This window comes from Oryzias melastigma, linkage group LG22 (assembly GCF_002922805.2).
Source record: "Oryzias melastigma strain HK-1 linkage group LG22, ASM292280v2, whole genome shotgun sequence".
NCBI lineage: Eukaryota > Metazoa > Chordata > Actinopteri > Beloniformes > Adrianichthyidae > Oryzias > Oryzias melastigma.
This window is the reverse complement of record NC_050533.1, coordinates 2,271,085-2,286,999: the sequence shown is the minus strand read 5'-3', so window position 1 is coordinate 2,286,999 and position 15,915 is coordinate 2,271,085. Positions and strand designations below refer to the sequence as shown.

Here is a 15,915-nt window from a genome sequence, read left to right as displayed (position 1 = left end):
GACTATAGTGCCCTGCTCACTACTTTTCTTTCGTTTTTTTTAAAACTCCAGGTAGCCGAAATCACCGATGTCACGAAGGGAAAATTGAATCAAAATGAACATTTCACAAAATCTATTTATGACTCCACTGTTTTTTGATGGTGAATATGTGGATGGTTTATTAAAAAAAAATATTTTAACTTTTTTTTTTGCAAAAGTTGTTCAACCACAATGCATTGTGGTAGCTATATATTCGCGAATGCAGTTAGCATCGATGCACGCTAGTTTTTTGCAAAGACTTCTGGGAAACGACTTTAGAATTGAAACACCACTAGAAAATGGTGAACACACTATAACAGGGGCCCAAAACCGTAAATTTTAACATAATTATGAACTAGATTTATAGCATTACCTGTGATAATGCTAGTGTAAATGCTGTAAGCAGAAATCGGTTGCTTAAGACCCTAGTGCTGATAGCTGAAGATGCCTAAAAAACAAACAAAAAAATTGGTTAGCCAAAACAGCTAGTATGCAGCTGCAATGTTAAAAATGTTATAAAATACAATAATCTGGAGGGCCGGATAGAATTACCCGGAGGGCCGTATCCGGCCCCCGGGCCTTGACTTTGTGCACTACAGAGTGCACGAAGTAGTGAGAGGTGAAGGAATTCGGACATACCCTTAGGTTGGAGGTGTGAGGAGCTATAAGCTAGTGGATGTCGGGAAGAGGGGGCGGGGTTGCTCTGTGACAACAGTCCCGCCCACAACTCAGAGGTGAATTTCTGAATTCTGCAGAAACTATTTCAAAGAAAACAACTATTTAAAAAAAACATTTTGGCCAAAAACGGCATATTTATAATGCAAAAAACACCGGGAACACTTTGAAAACAGACAAGAAGCCGATTGGAGTGGAACTTCAACTGTTATAACTGAAATCTAATAACATTTCTTTTACTACAAGACAATTAAAACAGTTTTTTAAGTGGAATTATATTAGACGCATAAGAGTTTGTTAACCCTTTTAAACCTGAAGTGTCGTCGGTGACGCTGAAACACAAAATCTTTAACTGTTAACACCATAATTCCAGCAGATTTTGAAGGAGAATAGCGGCGTCACGCCGCTATTCTCCTTCAAAATCTGCTGGAATTATGGTGTGAACGGTTGAAAAGTTTCAGTAAATCAAAGAACATAAAAATACTAGTGCTCTGGTGTTAAATGGTTAAATTAATATACAGTAAAACAATCAGAATCACAAATATAAAAACTATATTCTTCGATCATTTTGAGAGTGGCTAGAACTGGATTAAACAGAAACCTGACAATGCAGCAGATGTTTCAGGAACCGCTGAGCTGTTCCCTCAGAGATCTGCAGACCAACAGAAGGATTAGCTGAATTTTTCCATCTGTTTCTGCAGAATTACGCCACACAAACATGCAACGTTGTAAAGTGCAAATATTTATTATTATTTTATTCCACCCTCCAGTGGCTGTGAAGGTGCAGGACCTTTTCTGAGTGAGGAAGAAACAGCCAGAAAACAAAGAATCAATTCAACCACGAGAATAAAAAGGCAAACCCAGACACGCACGCACAGAAAATTGATGTCAGAAAGACAAGTAGTGACAAAATGCTACAAAATAAAACAGGAAGTTATTCAGTTTAGCAAAATACATGTAATTTCATCATAAAAACACGTTAAAAAACACATAAAACCCCCCAAATGTTTAAATCTGTTATGAAAACTAAAATATCAAAGTATAAAATGCGCTTTTTTAACTAAAAAATATACTTTGGTAGTAAGTTAGTCACAGTTGGTTCAGAAAAAAGACCGCCTGAACACGGAAACCTCTTCCTCTGAATTATGGCTCTTCTGCTCAACAGGAACAGGTTGTAAAACGTGGCAGACCCCCCGTTAATGCTGGTGGCAGACAGATGGCTCTCAGCTGCTGAGGAAGCACATGCAGGCCCCTCCTCAGGGCGAGGCTGCCCCCCTCTGCCAAGCATCTTCTCCTATAGTACCATCGTCTTCGGTTTTCAGCTGAAACTTGTAAACGTCAGATCTGACCAGCAGCTGAGAGTCAGATTTCACTGGAAATCAGACGTCAGAGTGAACCTGCACACCAGGTGGAAGACAGGAGGAACAAAAGGAATAAAGAGCAGCTTGTTTTTATTCAGTCTGCTGCAGGATCTGACCTGCAGCTCACCTGGAGCTCAGGTAAAGGCACTACAGAGCATCTCAGAGTCTGATCCTGCTGACCCAGGGAGGAAATCTGAGGCTTGATAGAGGAAGTCCTGCTCCAGACATCCGTCAGCGGTCAGGGGCGAGATCGACCATGGAGCCGCTTACCTGGATGAAGAGAAAAACACAATCAAACACACAAAGAGAAAAAATGACTGAATATAATTGATAATTGAATTGTTCAGTTTTTCAGGCTAATCTGCAGTTATCTAATATTTCAACTGCATGCATGCTGTTTTGCCCAATTTAGGATTTTTTTTCAGTTTTCTAGGTTGTTTCGGAGTTGGGCTAATATTTACAGTAGGGCTGTCAGATTTGTCGCGTTAAAAACGCATTAATCTGACACGTGCTTGACGCCGACAATTTTTTTGACGCATTAATCGTCCATACCGCACGCGGGCGTCCCGCCCTCTAACTCACCGGCTGCTCTCACTAGAACACAGGCGGGTCTCCAACCACCGAGCTGCGAGCTAAAACCGGCCGGCGCTAGGACCTGGAGAGCTCCTGCGCCCTAACCCGGCTCCGGTTCGCGTCCAGTACCACGTCTGGTGGTACCGGCTCGCGTCCGGCGCCGCGTCCCGAGAGCTGTGCACCCCCGACATTCCGGACAGCAAGCGCACCGGGGGACGTTTTAAATGTTCTGGAGGTTTAAGCGTGATCCAACCCCAGCATAGCGGTCTGTCTGCCGGCATATTCATGGCGTGAGCTCCGCTGGACACGTCGCTGCATCGAGCTGCAGCCAGAGAACGCGGCGGCAGTAACAGACTGTCAAACTATCCACAGAGTATCCCGCTTTTCTCAGTCTTTAATGTTTTAAAAAACAAAAGTTCATTGGAAATGATAAATCTCTATTTCATTTATTACTGTAGTTCAGCAGAGGAGGAAAAGATTTGGTCCTGACAAAAAATGAACATGAAAGTGTTATGGAAATGTTATTTTTGATGTTTTTTATTTTATTTTACTGAACGTTGATTGAAGTTTTGAATTTAAAATGCCCTTCACTTGCACTTGGGCTTTTGTTAGGCATTTTATGTTACAGCCTTTTATTGTTAAGAAAGTTTATCTCAATACAATGTTACAAAATAAAGTATTTCTGATGAAAACTATTAATTTTTTCATTCATAATTAATTTAGAACTGCTAAATTCCACGAAGCACACATTTTTTCCTTAAAAAAGGCCACATAATAATTTGCGATTAATTGCGAGTTAACTCGAGAAATGCGATTAATCGCGATTAAATTTTTTAATCGCCTGACAGCTCTAATTTACATCCTAGCTGTTTTGGCTAATTTAGGCCTTTTTCCCCTTTTTAAGGGTTTTTCGAAGTTAAGCTTTTTTTTCCAGCTACATGTTAGCTGTTTCTGCTAATCCAAGTTTTTGTTTTGTTTGTAGTTTTTAGGCTAATTCTGCATTTAGCAAATATTTTAGCTGGCTATCAGCCTCAGTGTTTTCAGCTACCAGCTATTGTATTTTATCTATAAATTTCAGCATCTTCAGCAGAAAAATGGAGCTTCCAGCATTCACACTAGCATCGTTACAGGTAATACATATAGTTTATAATTATGTTAAAATTTACGGTTTTAAACTTTTAAAAATGTAGTTTTAGAGTGTTCAATGTTTATCCTGTTCGTCCCACAACCTAAGGTGTGTTTTGGAGTTAGGCCCCATGTGCGATTGAGTTTGACACTCCTGCTGTGTCAAGAATTCTGCGAATAAAGTTCTCTTAGATTATGAAAGTCAACATCCATTTTTACCCAAAATCCAAAAACCTGTGGCATTTTTTGGGACATAGTTTCTGCAGAGCGGCAGAAGTTCACTAGAAATTCTCCCCTGTTTTCATGCTCTCCTGCTAGCTTGCAGCCCCTCGCACCCCAAACCTAACACTAGTGGTACAATAACAATGGCGACCAACATTGAAACTCTCAGTTTTGATCCATATTCCTGCTCAGACGAGGAAAACAAAGACGGCCCCAAAAATATGATCTTTTTCCAACTTCAATTTTTGTCTTTTGCTGATTCACAGCAATTTAAATAAAGACGTATTCAGATATGCAATTTAAAGCTTAATTGTGTCCTTTATCATGAGAAAATGACCCAAGAAAATACTAAAAACACCATAAACAGAATTTTGCTTCTGCAGAATTCACCAAGTTGTTTTTACTTATAATAAATTAATTTATTATAATAATTATGAAACCCAAATAAAAACCTGAAAAACAAAAGTTTCTGTCAAACCGCCCTGATAAAATCAGAAAGACTGCCCTCTGCTGACGGATTTCTTTGATGCAACACCTCCTCTCAGCTGATTTTGCTCCCCATGTTCTCACAGCAGCTCCGCTCTGGAGTCTGGCCGAGTTCTGTTTTGGGCGATCCGGTTCTGTACCTGAGACGGGTGGGTCTGCTCGAGTGTGATCTGCAGTCTGACGAACATCCCGAGCGTCCGAGCATCGTCGTCGTCGTCCTTCCTCCTCCTCGTCTTCCTCCTCTTCCAGCTCGAAGGAGATCTGCTCCTCATTGAGAGGTTCTACAAGAGGAACCAGATGAGGAACCAGCCCAGACTTTGGACCGACCGGCGTTAGTACCGCTGTCCTCACCATCACCTGCAGGTCGTCTGGGTTTTCCCTTTGGCCCACCTGCAGCAGGCGACGCCCCCTTTTGCTGAAACAAACTGATGGAGGAGGCTGGGGGTTAGAAAGATGCTTCAAACATGCAAGATGGTCAAAATGCTTCAACAGAGTCTAGTTCTGTGGACTACGCCGAGTACCTGCGCTCTACCCTCACTCTGTCCTCCCATTGGTCAGGAAAGAGCACAGGCTCCTCCCCATCCAGGCTCTGACTGGACAGAAAGAGATTCTTATCCACCTGATGGACAGAAACAGGAACGTGAGTAAGGTTTCATTCTTGTTTCATTTCACATATTTTGACCATAAAACAGAGGAAGTTCGTTAATTCAAAGGTTAAACAGTGAAACTTCACAATAAAAGTCCATTAATCCAACACTTTGTTTCAATGTAGAAACTCCAGATCTCAAAAGGTTTAGTAGAATTCACTTATTTTCCTTTACATAAAACATAAAGTCTTGACCGGTATCATCTGAGACAGACTAGAACAGAAAAACACATATTTTAATTCAGATTGACACTTTTTGGTTTGAGGTTTAAGAACCTCCCTTTAGATAAGAGGTGAATTGGAAATCCAAACGATGCACAAGGGTATTTAATAATAAGAATCAAGAAAATGATTATTTTTTTCCTTGGTGTTATAGCTTTATTTATTATTTTGGCATTTATTAAGTTTTTTAGGTTATTCTAGAGTTTAGCTAATATTTCAGCTACATGCTGGGTGATTTGGCTAACCAAGGCTTTTTTTTTTGTTTGCTTGTTTTAGGCTAATTTGGCATTTAACTAATATTTTAGCTGACTATCAGCTTCAACGTTTTTAGCCATCAATTTTAGCGTTTTCAGCTATCAGCACTAGCATCTTCAGCGGCCAAATTCAGCTTACAGCATTCACACTAGCATTATCACAGGTAATGTTATATATCTACTTTTTAGTTCGTTTAAAGCTAATGATGGTTAAGACGTGTGTTTTACATCCAGTTTGTGAATGACCCGATTAGTCGAGTAATCGTAGAAAATAATCTGTGATTAGTCGACTATTAAAATAATAGTTTTTGCAGAAGTAGTATACTTGCATTTTGTTCAAAAAAGTAACAAAAAAATAGCTATGTTCAAAATCCTTCACAACTCACTTCCCTTGTGCGTTTTTCCATTTTCTAGTGCCGTCTGCATCTACAATATCCTCGAAATTTCCCAGAATTCTTTGCAAAAAACTAGCATGCATCAATGCTCACTGCATTAGCGAATGTAGACCACAATGCATTGTGTTTGGACAATTTTTCCAAAAAAAGAAAAGTATTTTTTAATAAGCCATCAATGTTTCATCAAAAGACATTTTTGATGAAACATTGATGGCTTATTAAAAAAAAAAGGAAAAAAATTTTTTTTTTTTTAAATTGCTCAAACGCAATGCATTGTGGTCTATATTCAAAGGTTTAAATCCTGCTTAACAAAAATGTTTTCGTGTCCTTCAGCTCTCACCCATCCAGAGGAGACCTTCAGACTCAATGTGCTCGCCATCTCCTCTCTGTTCCTCTGAAGTTGAGGTTCCATACCGACAGTTCTCCTTCTCCTCTGGGAGGAGTTAAAGGAAGGTGGAGTCTTTACCTGTGTGGGCGGGTCAAATCATACATCACTTCCTGTTTCAAAAACAATGGGACTGTGATGCGAGAGAGTCTGTCAGCATTCCCACCTCCTCCTCTACGAGTCTGAGGTCGATCATCGACGTCACCATGAAGGAGTCGTCCGCCGCTCTTGGCCACTGGGGGAGTCGACCCCCCGAGGTTTCCTAACCAGTCAGAAACAGAAGTTTTCCATCAGTTTCCTGCCGTTTTCCACAGAATTCTTCTTCTGATGTGTGTTCACCTCTCTACCGTCTCTGTTCAGAGTCTGCGCAGACGTCTCTAAAGGAATCAGACACCCGGATCAGCTCTGTACGTCAAAGGTCAGTCACATCATCCGTAACCATGGTAACTCACCTGTCTCCTTCGCACATCCTGCTGTTTCCATATAAGGGCAGGCCTGCCCCGCCTCTTCCTCCTCCTCCTCGTTAGTGTTGCTGTCATACAACAAATCGTTTCTGCTTGAGCCAAATACTCAAAACTCACAGAAATTACAACAAAATGAATCAAAGTGTGATCTGTGGACCAGGATGACCATGAGAGAACTCCCGGTGCTTCCGTTTGGTTTACCTGAGTTTGGCGGCTCTCTGCTGAGGTGCATTCTGGCGGTGAGGAACGCTGCTGCGAGGTTTCAGGTCAGCGAGTCTCTGCCTCATCCTGATGGTCAGCTCGGGACTCAAACGCCACACGAAGATGCAGCTGCGCAGACGCACAAACAGTCTGGTGAGGACGTCTGCTGCAGTCACAGGAAGCTGAGCCGTTCACCTGCGTTCTCACCTGTCTCCTGAAACGGTGATCAGGTATTTGCAGTCGCTGCTGAACTTCAGCCCGGTGATGATCTCTGAAACAGATTCCCACGTTAACACAAACGCACACAGGAAGTGTCACACAGACGCACAACAGCAACACACCCGAGTGTCCAAACATGGTGGCCACACATTCTCCAGAGAAGAAGTCGAAGATGCTGATGTTCTTGTCTGAGCAGGAGGTGGCGATGTAGAGTCCTGACGGGTCGATGTGCACCTGACAGGGTAAAGGGGGAGGAGCCTGTGAGCTGGCGTTCCACAGACATGTTGCAGTAATAAATCAAACTTTATTTGAGACAGAAGACACCTCATTGACCAGACTTAAACTTTACCTACCAGACAAAATAATAATCAATTTAAAAAGAATAAAATATGCTCATAAACACGTTAGTCTACCTTAACGATGCTCCCATCGTCTCCTCGAGAGCCTTTATAAGACTTCTTCTCTTTGCCGTCCCTGATGTCAAAAATCCTGCAGGACAGATGACAATCAATCAATTCATCATCGTCTCCGTCAGCATCATCAGCAGAAGCAACTCGGGGTGTGTGTTAGCCAGAGTCTGGCGATACAATACGTATCGCGATACTCAGCTAACGGTATATATCGTGATATATCCCAGGACTTTACCAGATCTATTTTATTTTTTAAAAAGTGTGACTTTGAAAAAACCTTCTTAATATGAATTCATTGCAATAAATCACTGCAACCATATCTCATATGCAAGTTGAATCTATCCACAAATTCATGGAGTTTTTCTTTTGGTAAATTAATAAATATTTGTTCTTAAATGGAACAATCAACATTGTCCGTTTCCACAATAAATTATTTGCCAGTACAAGAAAAAAAAAGTGGAAAACAAACATAAGATGCTGAAGGACGCCCATAAATAATCAATTAAATATCGCCATGTCTGCATTTTAAATCGATACAGGTATCACCAAGTGAAGTATCGTGATATATCACTGAATCGATTTTTTCCTAAACCCACAGCAGCAACACTTTAAATTGGCTCCTGCAGCATCTTCTGACTTAAACACAGAAGTGTTTTAGCCGTGCATCTTGAAGATAACCGGAGTAAGATAACCCTAAACACCTGCTTCCAACTGTCCAATCAGAAATCCACTTTCCAATAAAAGCTGAAGCAACATTGAAGTTCAATAGAAAGATCTCAAACAGAGAAGTTTTGACAAATGAGAGGAAAACATGTCAAATTTTACTTTAATTAACTATGAAAGACTTCAGAAGAAAACACTTCATGCAGAAACCTTCTCCAATTATTCCATAAATTGAATATCTTTCATGTACAGTTGTCATAGTTCCAGCTTAGTTACATATAGTGTCAAAAGGCAAAAACAAGCCCCTTAAAAAATAAGATTTTCTTTAAATAAGAAAGGAAAAAAAATCTTAGAAAAAGTATCTTACCAAGAATTCGCATTTTAAGAGAAAAAGACATGGTTCTTAAACTAAGACTATTTTGCTATTAAAAAAAATTCTTGACAAGATTATTTTTCTTTCAAAACAGATTTAAAGATATTTTTTCTTGAGACAAAGTTTTATTATTTTCTTAAAATTCTGTTTTTTTAGTGTAGTGATGAACGAACCTCGCTCAAGTTAGTTCAGTTTTTAAAAGAACGTCAACCTGATACCTAAAGATCATCTGTTCTGGTTATGTTGGTTACAAAAGAACAAACTGAAGTGCTTCCGGTTCTGCTTCTTCATACATTTTAGAAAAATACTTCAGCATAAAGAAGGTAATCATGACGTTTTTTTGTGTTATATTTAGTCACATTTTACTTCCTGCAGAGTTCCTAGCTCTTACCCATGATCCTCTGCTGCTCTGGTACTATTGTAGGCGAAGACATTCTGAACTCCTTTAAGCTTCAGACGTGAAAACATTGACTGTATCTGAGAACCGGACTGAGCGAGTGTGACGTCAAACAAAGAAAGTGGTTTACTTCAATTCAGTCGCCATTTTTTCACGACCCGGCCATGTCGGAAGCAAATGTCAGTCGTTCTAATTCCACGTTTCTATGGCAACCCCTCTCACCAATCGGGAGGGAGCCTGTTGGAAGGTCACGCCTCTACCACTGTCAAACGTTCGAGGTAAGACTGCCTACTTTTAGATTTGTCACATACAGTCAGTGGGCGTGGCTACATACCGGATGTTGCGGTCCTTACATCCCACGGCGGCGCACTTCCTGTTCAGGTCGACCTCCATGTCACTTAGAGAAATCTTACTGACAACAGAGTGTGTCAGCGTGAACAGCGGATCCTCCTTCGTCTGAGGACGACCACAGAACAGGATTAAAGTCACATGATCACGATTCCTCCAGTTAAACTTTTTAGATTGATTCTTTTGTATGGAGTCACTTTTGTGCCATCATGTATCAAACGAAAGTCACAGATTTGAGATCAAAATGTCCTGAATTGCAAACAAAGTTTTCAGAACAAAAATTCATAAATTGCAAATGAAAATATTAAATATTCACCTTAAAAACTTTATTTGCATTTGCAAGACATCTGAAAACATTTGTGCTGCAAACATATTTTTTAAAAGCAAATATTTAATGTTCTTATTGCAAATTATGAAGTTTTATCCTAAAAAAAATAAATTTATTTTGCAATTTAGGAAATTTTGATCTCACAACTGTGACTTTTCTTCCCGATATCGTGTCATACCTTTCTTATGTATTTACATGTTAGATGGACACATTAATATCATAAAGTTATATTAGACATTTCCTGTTCTTACCTGTTCAGAAAGCAAAAGGTGTGGACCGTACCACGTCACATTATGATGTGAGGAGGTTCTTTATCGTCTTTATGTTTCAGGTGGATCGATCAATGTATAAACCTTTGAATGTCTCTTATTCTGAGTTGTTCCTATTTCTAAGTGTGTAGATGTTCTGCTATTTTACAGGAGAGTGTTTCGTTTCAGCTGTGCTTTTATTTTGAATATTTAGGGGTACAATAAGAGCCTTCCCTATTAATCATCTCTGTGTCCTCTCACCTTCTGAGCCGTGTAGAAGCAGATGTTCTTATCAGCTCCACAGCTGATCAACCACAACTTCCCCTCATTGGCTGAAGAACAAAAAAGGGGGAGGAGTTAAAGAGGAAGCAAGGAAACAGCGCTGAGGTCAAACGTCAAAGAAACAGACCAGCAAATCTGACGGCATTGATGGAGGACGAGTGATCCTGCAGAGTCTGGACCAGACTGTAGTCTCGGCTCGCATCCAGGATGTGGATCCGTCGGTCCCGACTGGCTGTGGCTAACAGCTGCAGACCTGAGCAGAGAACACGAACACCGAACCGTACTCTTCTGACTTCATGAAAGCAGACCAGAATGTTCCAACAGAGGAGGAAAGACTGTGGTGGCTTCTTGAGCTCCAATTAAACCCAAAACTCCACATCGTTTTCTTCATATACAGTTGCCATAGTTACAGCCAGGGATGGGTTCTGGTACCAACACACATGGTACGACTGGTACTGCATAAAACAAATAAAAAAAATTTGGTGCTTCGTTTTGGACATGTCTGTTTGGTTTTGCTGCACAATTCCAGCCAATCATTTTAGCTTTCCAGTGATTGTGGGCGGGCTTATTTAAGAATAGGTGGATGTCGTGAGGGTGGGCGGAGCTACAGTCAAAATACTGGAAGGACAGTTTGTCTGAAATTCACAACAAAAAGATTGTAACACAGCAACCTCATGGATCAGAGCTATGTGGAAAAAACGACCGTTGTCATGGCGATGAGCAGCGAAAATCCGTGTTTACATCAGTGTGTGTGAAAACGGAGATGAGGAGGTGCATCGGAAAGCATCTTAACCGCACTCAAGAGCTCAACCTGTCACAATGCTTCTTCACACTTTAACGCTTTGGGGAAAAATTGATGTGTTTTTATTGCTGAAGCACCAGTTTCCATTTGGGCACCAGAACTGCTTCAAATGTTTGGCACCAGCACAGAATAGAATCCAAACGGTACCAATTCCTTGTTACAGGGACTAAACTGGTTTATGTAAAAAGCCTCTAGTGCAGTAGTGTCGAACTGGAACAGGATAAACATTTTTGAACACTGAAATAAATATCTAAATACGCTAAAGCTGATAGCTGAAAACACTGAAGTAAATAGCTGAAAACTCCGGTTGGCTTTGTTTTAAATAGAACTGCTCCTTATGGTTGATCCCTCAATGAAAGCTTCAGATTTCGCTCCTCATCATCTTCAGGTTTCCATGGTTACCTTTGGACATCTGTAAAAGATCATTCACAAGCACGAGTAAGTCCATGTTCCTCACCTTTCTCAGGTTTGAAGTACTCCAGGCAGAGGATCTCCGATTCATGAGCTTCAAAGGATAATATCTCCTCCATATTTGTCAGATCATGGATCCTGAAGAGCATCAAAACAAACATCAGAGCTACGAGTCTGCGTGGGGGGCTCGCTGAGCTCCGGACATCCACAACAAAATAGAGCAGTTTATCGGAAAAAATGTTGAACATCAGAAGAGCTGATCAGCTTATAATTGACTGATTTCACTGTGTTTTTTCTGCTGCAGATTGTATAAAAATGAAAAAAGTATATTGTGACGGACTGAGTTGGGTTGTTTGGGTCCGTTAATTTCCGGAGTTCAGTGAATACATCACAGAGAGACTTGGTGACCCTTGGTTCTGTTCGGTCATTCAACCTGTTTGATCGGGGGTTTAAGGTAAATTAAGGGAGGGGGGCAGGTGTATGAGATGGAATTAAGGTGTTTGAGGAGCGTAGATCAACTAATAAATTAAAAAAAAAACTTTGGGAAAATGTTTTCTTCGGCTGTTTTGTTGTCAACCACAACATAAAGAGACTTAAAATAAGTAAAATCTCAGCGCGGGACAGGAAGAGAGAGACGCTACAGTATATTTTTCATTATCTCATTATCATACAAAAACTAAATTTGTTTTCTTGTGATAATGAGATCCATCATCTCCTTATCACAAGAAAACTGTCATAATAATGAAATGATGAATCTCGTCATCACGGGAAAACTCTTGTGATAATGAGATGATGGATTATGTTATTACGAGAAAACTGTTGTGATAATGAGATGATGGATCTCATTATCACAATAAAACTCTTGTGATATCTATCATCTTGTTATTTAGAAAACCCTTGTGATAACGAGATGATGGATCTCATTATCACAATAAAACTCTTGTGATATCTATCATCTTGTTATCGCTAGAAAACCCTCGTGATAACGAGATGATGGATCTCATTATCACGATAAAACTCTTGTGATAATGACATCCATCATCTTGTTATCGCTAGAAAACCCTCTTGATAACGAGATGATGGATCGCATTATCATGAGAAAACTATTATGATAAAGAGATCCATCATCTCGTTATCATTAGAAAATGATCACAAAAGAAATTGGGCAGGTGGATTTTGGCTTCCATACCTACAGAGCTACAAATGAGTTCTTTTGTTTTTTGGTAATAGTTGTACGATTTTTACTTATTTGTTAAAGCTACTTGACAGAAGCTGAAGGGTTAAATGATAAAATAATGTTAAAAAAATGAAAATAGGGGAAAACCTAACTTTGTTTATTAAATTTGTTCATTTTTAAAATGTTTTACAAAAATATCAGATCCGGACTGTGTATTGGAAGATACTGTAAAATCAAACGACTCTGAATTGGATTGGGCTTAACAAACGTGACCGGCACATCCCCAATCAGAACATTAGAACAAACATCAGATGAAACACAAATGCAGCTTCAAAATGGTAGCATAGTGACCCCTCCCCCTCACCTGAGAATTCCCTCAAAGTCCCCAGACGCCAGGTGCTGTCCGTCCGGACTGACTCTTAGAGCCCGGATGCCGGTCCTGATCGGGTCCGTCTGTTGGCCCTCCGATGGCCCCGCCTTCAGAGGGCTGGTGATGCTGTCGGCGTCCGATAGGCTGCTGATGTTGTCGTCGTCCACGTAAATGATTTTCTTCAGGTCCTGGGGGGTCAGAGGTCAAGGGTCAGACCCGTACAGGTGTGCTGTGGGCAGGTGTGGGTGTGTGCTGCCGTACGTGGCTCAGGATGTTCCTGTGGAGGGCGGCGTGCCCGTCAACGTTCCACAGCCGGATTGTGTTGTCTGCAGAGCAGGACAGGAAGGATCCAGGGGGGAGGAGCTTCTCACCTTCTGCTGCTCCGTCTGTGTAGACCTGCAGGAGAACCAAAGCAGAACTCAGAGGTTTCTGGAAGAGCGTTGGGTTCTTCCAGGAGGCTCCTGCTCACCTCCAGGCTCCACACACTGGACGAGTGATAGAGGGCCGAGTACAGCTTCCCTGGCCTGCTGATGTCTCGGATGTCCCAAACGTAAACGCTGTGGTCGTCGTAGACACATGACAGACAGTGATTGGCGGGGTCACAGGTCACGGCTACGGTGTCCGGGTACCGACACTCTGCTGTGCAGGAGAACAGCTGACTGAGGAGGAGCAAAGATCACCTTCAGGTTGACGAGAACATGAGGAGTGACTGTGATCTCACAGGTGAGTGATACCTGGGATCACACATCTTGTCGATATCCGTTCTTAGAGAGTGGGGGCGGGGCAAAGGGTAGAGGAAGCTCAGGCTGACGGGGCTGAAGACCCGAACGGTTCCATCGGAGCATCCACAGAAGATGAAGTCCTCTGTGACGGACAGACAGGTGGCCCGGGACGTCTGCAGGTAAATGGGCCAATTAGTCCTCTATTAAAATCATTGTTTGCGGCAGCCCTACTCACAATCAATGTTTTTAACATTTTTAAAAGCGTCCGACCATCTGGTTGAGCAGGAAGTTAAAGGATTGAAGCTCCGCCTTCATCCTGTTTCTGCTGACTGGAGGTTTCACCTGATCTGTCACTCACCTGCAGCTCCACCCACTTGCCCAGGGTTCTCTCATTGAACACACACAGCTGACCGGACGAGGTGACACAGAAGGTGGAGGAGGCGTGTCGGCCCCGCCCACACGCCACATCGCAGAAGAGGTTGTTCATCAGGCTCTTGAGGCGAGCTGGACGTCCCTGGAGGGCGGCGGTGGACTGACCCTGCAGACACACACCGTCAGTAACGGCGCCGCCTCACCACCATCTGATGGTCTCTGATGTTTGGACCTTGGAGGTCTTGTCGTGGTCCAGGTACCAGAACTTCACGTGACGGTTGCCGGCGGTGACAAAGTAGGAGCTGTCGTCGGAGAAGGAGACGGCCGTCACTTTGTTGGACACCTTATTGGTCGCCACCACCACGTTTTTCTGCAGAGCACAGGTGAACAGGCGGAGTCAGAGCGGCGCCGGTCCACGGGGTCAGAGCTCCGCCCCCCTCCAGTACCTTCCAGTTCCACACGATCACCATCATGTCGTGCTCAAAGCCCACGCTGACGATGTATTTCCCATTTGGAGAAAACGCCACGCAGGCGACTCCGAATTTGTGCTCCTGCAGCTCCGACACCTGAAGACGGTCCGACACGTCCCAGACCCGAACCGCCGGCATGTGACCGCTCTGAGGGAGGGGGAGGGGCACAACGTAACACCTCTGAGAAACTTCATACGACAAATTCCTACAATCAAACCTACAGACGTAAAACTATGAACAGATTTTTTAAAGTTATCATCCCAAAAACAATAACATTTATTTTAAAATCAGAATGATCTATATGACGATGTAACTAGGACTGGGTATCGCCAATAATTTACTAAATCAATTTGATTGCAACTTTTTTCTATTCTTTCGATCCTCTCAATTTGATTTTGAGTTCACACATTTAGACACATTTATTTAGAAATACATTAATAATCTACATATGTTTTAAATATATTCATATTAATTTGATAAGGTTCACATAGTGTAAAATGTATGTACAGGTAAAGCTTCAAGTGCTTTCATGATGCTCTCTCTCTATCTGGAGATTATAGAAAAATATGCTTTATTCAAAATTATTTTATTTATTAAATAGTTTTTTAAATAAATGGCTGAAAATTTGATCTGAACTTGAAAATATGAAAACAAATGACACTGATCTTCAGTGAATTTCACAAACTGAAGTTTGAGGAGCAACAAGTGTATCTTAAAAAGGAGACATGATGTGATGGAGGTCACAGGAGCTCAAACACTCACCTCTCCTGTCACCAAATATTTCCCATCAGGAGAAAACGCCAGCGTGGTGATGGTCTTCCTGAAAACACAGAAACACAGCTCCTCCTTTGAGGTTTCTGCCTCATCTTTCTCACGCAGAAATGGTTCGATCATGCCGCTGGAGTCTCACCTGGAGCTGTTGAAGATGTGACTCTGTTTGTTCTTGCGAGGATTCAGCAGAACCACGACACACCTGTGAACGCACGAGATGATGAGAGAGGTCAAAAGGTCAACGCCACCAACCTGAGAAGGAAAGCTTCTCTGAAGGTTTATGGTGTTTCACTGCAGCTTCTCATGTTCTTCTCAGAGGTTCATGTGTTCTACAGACAGATCTGCTTTAAGCAGCTTAAGTCCAGATCTGAACCTCATTTTAATGAGCGTCCCCCCAGAACAGAAATCGCAAAACAATCGCAGACAGACCAACAATCAAAGAGACCAACAATCAAAGAGACCAACAATCGCAGATAGACCAACAATCACAGACGGACCAACAATCGCAGACAGACCAACAATCGC

The 15,915-nt window shown here is 41.8% G+C and overlaps 1 protein-coding gene across 1 annotated transcript in view; it reads right to left on the bottom strand.

The window, feature by feature from the left end:
* Nucleotides 1-2,127: 2,127 nt before the first annotated feature.
* Nucleotides 2,128-15,915, bottom strand: part of LOC112147364 (mitogen-activated protein kinase-binding protein 1) — an 18,093-nt gene continuing 4,305 nt past the window's right edge. Inside the window, exons 3-27 of the mRNA XM_024273700.2 lie at nt 15,530-15,592; nt 15,382-15,439; nt 14,596-14,766; nt 14,382-14,519; nt 14,136-14,315; nt 13,790-13,950; nt 13,525-13,714; nt 13,317-13,451; nt 13,050-13,243; nt 11,555-11,646; nt 10,423-10,548; nt 10,275-10,345; nt 9,424-9,545; nt 7,660-7,735; nt 7,369-7,480; nt 7,235-7,298; nt 7,028-7,156; nt 6,815-6,894; nt 6,702-6,739; nt 6,529-6,624; nt 6,318-6,443; nt 4,982-5,079; nt 4,812-4,885; nt 4,601-4,741; nt 2,128-2,324 (exon numbers count right to left, since the gene is read on the bottom strand). Of these exons, the coding sequence (XP_024129468.1) occupies nt 2,293-2,324; nt 4,601-4,741; nt 4,812-4,885; nt 4,982-5,079; nt 6,318-6,443; nt 6,529-6,624; nt 6,702-6,739; nt 6,815-6,894; nt 7,028-7,156; nt 7,235-7,298; nt 7,369-7,480; nt 7,660-7,735; nt 9,424-9,545; nt 10,275-10,345; nt 10,423-10,548; nt 11,555-11,646; nt 13,050-13,243; nt 13,317-13,451; nt 13,525-13,714; nt 13,790-13,950; nt 14,136-14,315; nt 14,382-14,519; nt 14,596-14,766; nt 15,382-15,439; nt 15,530-15,592 (2,767 nt within the window). The 3' untranslated portion in view covers nt 2,128-2,292. The remainder of the gene's footprint in view (nt 2,325-4,600; nt 4,742-4,811; nt 4,886-4,981; nt 5,080-6,317; nt 6,444-6,528; nt 6,625-6,701; nt 6,740-6,814; nt 6,895-7,027; nt 7,157-7,234; nt 7,299-7,368; nt 7,481-7,659; nt 7,736-9,423; nt 9,546-10,274; nt 10,346-10,422; nt 10,549-11,554; nt 11,647-13,049; nt 13,244-13,316; nt 13,452-13,524; nt 13,715-13,789; nt 13,951-14,135; nt 14,316-14,381; nt 14,520-14,595; nt 14,767-15,381; nt 15,440-15,529; nt 15,593-15,915) is intronic.